Raw genomic sequence first — 4857 nt, forward strand, 5'->3', positions numbered from 1 at the left:
CTCCAGTCACAGGACACTACCCACATCCACACCACAACCCCCGTTTGGGGACTGTTCCTATTGCAATGATTTTCCAACGTGTCCAGTGGCCAAGCGGCCCCGGAAGATGTTTGTGGGGCTTGATCCAAATAGATTCCTGGGCCGCACAGCGAGCTCTAGAAATCACAGCTCTGGCACGAAGGGCCCCAGAATCTGCATTTTGGACACGTTTCCTGGCTGATTCTTCTGTACCTCGTAACCAAGGTCAGGGGAGATGTGTCAACTGCAGACCCCCGACTCTCCGAGCCAGCAGAACCCGGGGGGCCTGGGGATGACAGGCAAAGTGTCACCATCACAGAGGGCGGGAGTGTAGAGGACACCAGGGTGCGACCAGAGCGCCCCGGAGCATTCTTCAGTTGCCAAGTGCCAAGCCAAGAAATGAGTTTGGAAATGTTTTTATTTGCAAATTGGCTTGCGCCAAGTTCAAGGCGCCTTTCTCCCCGCCCCGCCCCCCTTCCCAAGCTGAGCACCTAGGGTTGCACTTGAGGAAGTTAACAACATGGGTGATGCCACCCCACTGTATGGGGCCTTTCTTTACGTTCCTTGGGTTCCTACAAGAGTCTCTATTTAAAAAATCAACGCATGAAAGAGAAAACCTTAACAAGAAAACAAAGAGGGGGGTTGGGTGGAGATGTGAGGGCGCTGTCTGCCGCCGTCCCCACCTCCATCTTCAAGTGCGGAGGCAGACAGGGCCTCCCTGTCCAAGGGGGAGAGAGCGAGGGACGCGCCCTGAGTGGCCGACAACGTGGCAGGTGGCGGGGTGTTCCGCGGCCCCCCGCCCCCACCTCACAGCTGGTCCTCTTGTTCTCCCTGCCCTGCTTCTGCCCTGGCCTCGGCCCTCAGCACCCTGAGGTGCCTGGCCTCGCCTGCCCTGGGGACTCTCTTGGGCAGGGCTGGCAACCGCGGAGTGTGCCAGAGGGCTCTCCGGCGCTTTCGGAACCACGAAAAGCGTCCAGGGGTCTGGAACCTCACCGTCTTCACCTGTTTCCGGGTCCTAGTTCCTGGGGTTGTCCCTGTGGACCCCCGGGCAGCTGAGGCCTCAGCTTCCTGGACAGCCGGGGCCTCTGCCCTCTGATCAGCTATGGCCTCTGCCTCATCACCTGCAGCCTCTGCTCCCTGGACAGCTGGGGCCCCTGCCCTCTGATTATCCACAACCTCTGCTCCCTGGATAGCTGGAGCCCCTGCCCTCTGATTATCCACAACCTCTGACCTCTGGACAGCTGGGGCCCCTGCCCCCTGATTATCCACAACCTCTGACCTCTGGACAGCTGGGGCCTCTGCCCCCTGATTATCCATAGCCTCTGCGCCCTGGAGAGCCCTGGCCTCTGCCCTCTGGTTAGCTGCAGCCTCCTTCCTCTGATCATCTGCAGCCTCCACCCTCTGATCATCTGTAGCCTCCTCCCTCTGATTAGCTGCAGCTTCCACCCTCTGATCATCTGCAGCCTGCGCCACCTGATCATCCTCAGCCCGTGCCCTCTGATTATCGGCAGCCCCCACCCTCTGATCATCAGCAGCCTGTGCCCTCTGATTATCTGCAGCCTCTGCCCTCTGATCATCGGCAGCCCGTGCCCTCTGATTATCTGCAGCCTCTGCCCTCTGATCATCGGCAGCCCGTGCCCTCTGATTATCTGCGACCTCCGCCCTCTGATCATCCGCAGCCTCTGCCGCCTGAGCTGTGGACGCTGCTTCCTCCCTCCTGCGCCGCCGGAAGGAGGCCCAGTTGATCTTGGGCCTCCAGCGTCTTGGGGGGGTCTCAGGCACCCGTGGGTCTCCTGCATCCCCCACAGGATGGGCGCCGCCTGGCACCGAGGCCCCCTCCCTCTCCACGCGGGGTGAGGCCTGCTGGGCCTCGCTCAATCCGGGGCTGGACCTCGGCGCCCAGCCCTTCACCCTGCGCTTCAGCTTCCCCCAGGACACCTGGCTGACATACTCCCGCCACCTGTCCGCCTTGGACAGCTGGGGCCCGGGGCTGTCGTCAAACATGGGCACGGGCAGGGTGACTCGGCGCCGCGGGGGTGGGGCGCTGGGTTTCTCCCCGCGCCGGAGGAAGGCCTCCACCAGCTCCTGGTCGTCCTCGCTCTCCAGGTCGCTCCCGAGGAATTTGCTGCCCAGGTAACTGACCGGCATTCTGCGCACCCTTCTGCGGCGCCTGGGGCCTTTGGGGCCCTTGTCACCCTTGTCTCTGGAGGTCTCGAAGTCGCTGAACTCGCTGTCGCTGGCGTTACTGCTGTCGTAGGTGCCCACGACCAGCCGGGGGGGAGGGGTCACCATCTGCTGGACTCTCCTCCTCACTCGGGGCTCCTTGGGTTTTTTGGGGGGCTGGGGTGGGTGCGGGGTGTTCTTCTCAATGATGCGGGCCACGTCCTCCAGGGTGCGGCCTTCTTCCTCCAGAAACTGGGTCAGCCGCTCCCGAAATTCCGCCTCCTTGGTGGCGGGCTTGGAGATGACCCTCCAGACGCCCCCGGCCAGCCGGACCTCCCGGGGGATGAGCAGGTAGTCCACATCCTCCCCAATCTGCAGCATCCCCACCGTGGAGTCCTCCTCCCTGCGGAACACCTTGCCGATCTTCTTAAAGGTTCCCACGGGCTTCAAGGCCTCCACGAGGACGTCCAGATCCACATCTTTGCAGACATCCGGGACGCTCCAGAGGATCAGGCAGTCGGGGGAGGGGAGGAAGCCCCAGGGGAACCAGCCCCCCACGTGGCTTTTCTCGAGGGTCTTTAAGATCTCCAGGGTGAAATCTGGAGTGGGGGCCACAAGCCCAAACTACACGAAGCCGCTGGTCTTGGGGGGACGGGGTGGGGTCCCGGCGGCGCTGCCCGGAGCGTCTCGCACCCCACCAGCCAGGGATGAACGAACACTTCCCAATTTCTCTGCCTGCCACCAGTCCGGTCTGGACCAAGTGCGGATCCCCTCCAAGACGGGTGGGAATCAATTCCCAGGATGCTTACGTGAGCCAAGGCGAGGCCAGTCCTGGGGCTCCCAGCCCACCGTCAGCCAGCGGCCAACGAGGTGGGGCGCACGGGCTGCCCGTGGCTCTTCCCGCCCCGGGCCCCGGGGACGCGCCTGGAACTTGGGAGACGACTTCGCAGACAAAGACGGCCGGCTATTCAATATGGCCGAAGCACTTGGAGGCCGCAGCCCGGCCCCCAGGAGGGTCTCCCGCCCCTAGGCAGGCTGCCACCCCCGGCCAGGCTGACCTTGCCGCGCCTCCCGCCTCCCGGCCCGCGCTCAGCGCCGAGGAGCGGAGGGGCAGGAAGTTCCTCCTCGTCCTCCTCCTCCAGCGAGGCCCACCTTCCCCCTTCTCATCTTACACTCCCGACTCGGGAAGACTGACAGGGGGGCCGTCCACTCCCTTCGGGGCGCCCTCATCCCCTCCCCCCGGGGGTGTGGCCGCGCTCCGGACCTCACTGGGGCCGTCGCCTCCAAGCCGAACGCCCGCCAGGGCCCACGTCAGCACTTTCCCCGAGAAAGGCCGCGGCTCCCAAACCTGCCGTCCGAAAGGGGCGGGTTCCAGCCCAGCCCCGGGGGTAGGTGTGCTAAGGGGCCGTCCTTTGGAAGGCCACTTACATGGTCCATTTGTGTGTTACCAGCGGTTCCTCGCTATATGCCCCATACGTGTGGGCGGAGAAATGGGTACCAGGGTCTTACTGCACCGGCCCCCGGTGTGGGGCTTGGCACACAGTTGCTGCTCAATAAATATTTTTGACTGAATGAATGAACCTAATTGTTCGTGGGCAGGGACTGACTCGATGTTATGGTCTAATCTTCCAGTGGAATACTAGACGGCTATGAAAAAGAAGGATGAAGTTTACAGAGCGCTTCTCTGTCCTAGGCACCATTCTAAGTGCTTTCTCTGAATTCACTCAGGAAATCCTCCCCATGTCACTATTAGACACTGGGATGCTCCTTCTCATTTTATTGCTGAGGATAGAAAATCACTTGCTCAAGGTCACCAGGCCAGGAAGTGATGTCACCTGCCTGTGAATCTGAAACGGTCTGTGTGTGTGTGTGTGTAGGGCCTGGTGTGTACATGAACTTGCCACATGTGCAAGCACTGCCCACAGTGGCTGTGTCTAGGGAGGGGCCTGGGGACCCCCAGAGGCCATAGAGACATACACAGGCCACTCTATATTCTTTAGGATTGCTTGGACTTTTAGCCATCAAAAATGTTAATTAACGTAAATTAAGCAAAAAGGCCTCAGACTCAGCCACAGACACAGACATAGCGGATCAGGATCCCTAGGAGTTGGGGCCAGGCCTTGCAAAGCTTCCCAGGTAACTCTGAGGCAGCGGTCTCAGCGATAACATGCACAACAATAACAATGGCATTAGTAATAATAACAGTTAACTTGCATGGAGGGTTTCCTTGGAACCAGGCACCCAGTGAGGTGCTGAGCACTCCTGTTATGAATCTTCAGAGCTGGAGGGTAGGCGGGTGCCTTCGCCAACATCTGCTTACAGTAGGGAAACTGAGGCTGGTCTCAAGTTGCACCATTTGAACTGGGCACAAAAATAAACGCTGATTCCCTGCTCCCCTCTTAAAAGCTAGGCCGATTAACCCCTTAAGAGCCACAGCATGTGGAACCACCCTCATTGCTTGCCTTGCTCCCTGCTTCTCTCCCCACCCCCACTGCCTGCAGTCCATCCCTGACCCAGGAGCTGGAGGGATCTTTTAAAAACCAAAGTCAGATCTGACTCTACTCTTTTTAAAATCTCCCCTCTCACTCAATCACAGTCCTCACCTCGGTCCACAAAGCCCTACAAGATCTCCCCACTCCCGTCTCTCCTCCTCGCCTCACTCACCTCACTCCAGCC

At 60.4% G+C, this 4857-nt stretch overlaps 1 protein-coding gene across 1 annotated transcript; it reads right to left on the reverse strand.

Moving 5' to 3' along the window:
* Positions 1–418: 418 nt before the first annotated feature.
* On the reverse strand, positions 419–3526 carry CCDC8 (coiled-coil domain containing 8). Its single transcript, XM_014729428.3, has one exon. The coding sequence runs from the start codon at positions 2560–2562 to the stop codon at positions 826–828; it is 1737 nt and encodes a 578-aa protein (XP_014584914.1). The 5' UTR covers positions 2563–3526; the 3' UTR covers positions 419–825.
* Between the last annotated feature and the right edge of the window lie 1331 nt (positions 3527–4857).

This window comes from Equus caballus, chromosome 10 (assembly GCF_041296265.1).
Source record: "Equus caballus isolate H_3958 breed thoroughbred chromosome 10, TB-T2T, whole genome shotgun sequence".
Classification (NCBI taxonomy): Eukaryota; Metazoa; Chordata; class Mammalia; order Perissodactyla; family Equidae; genus Equus; species Equus caballus.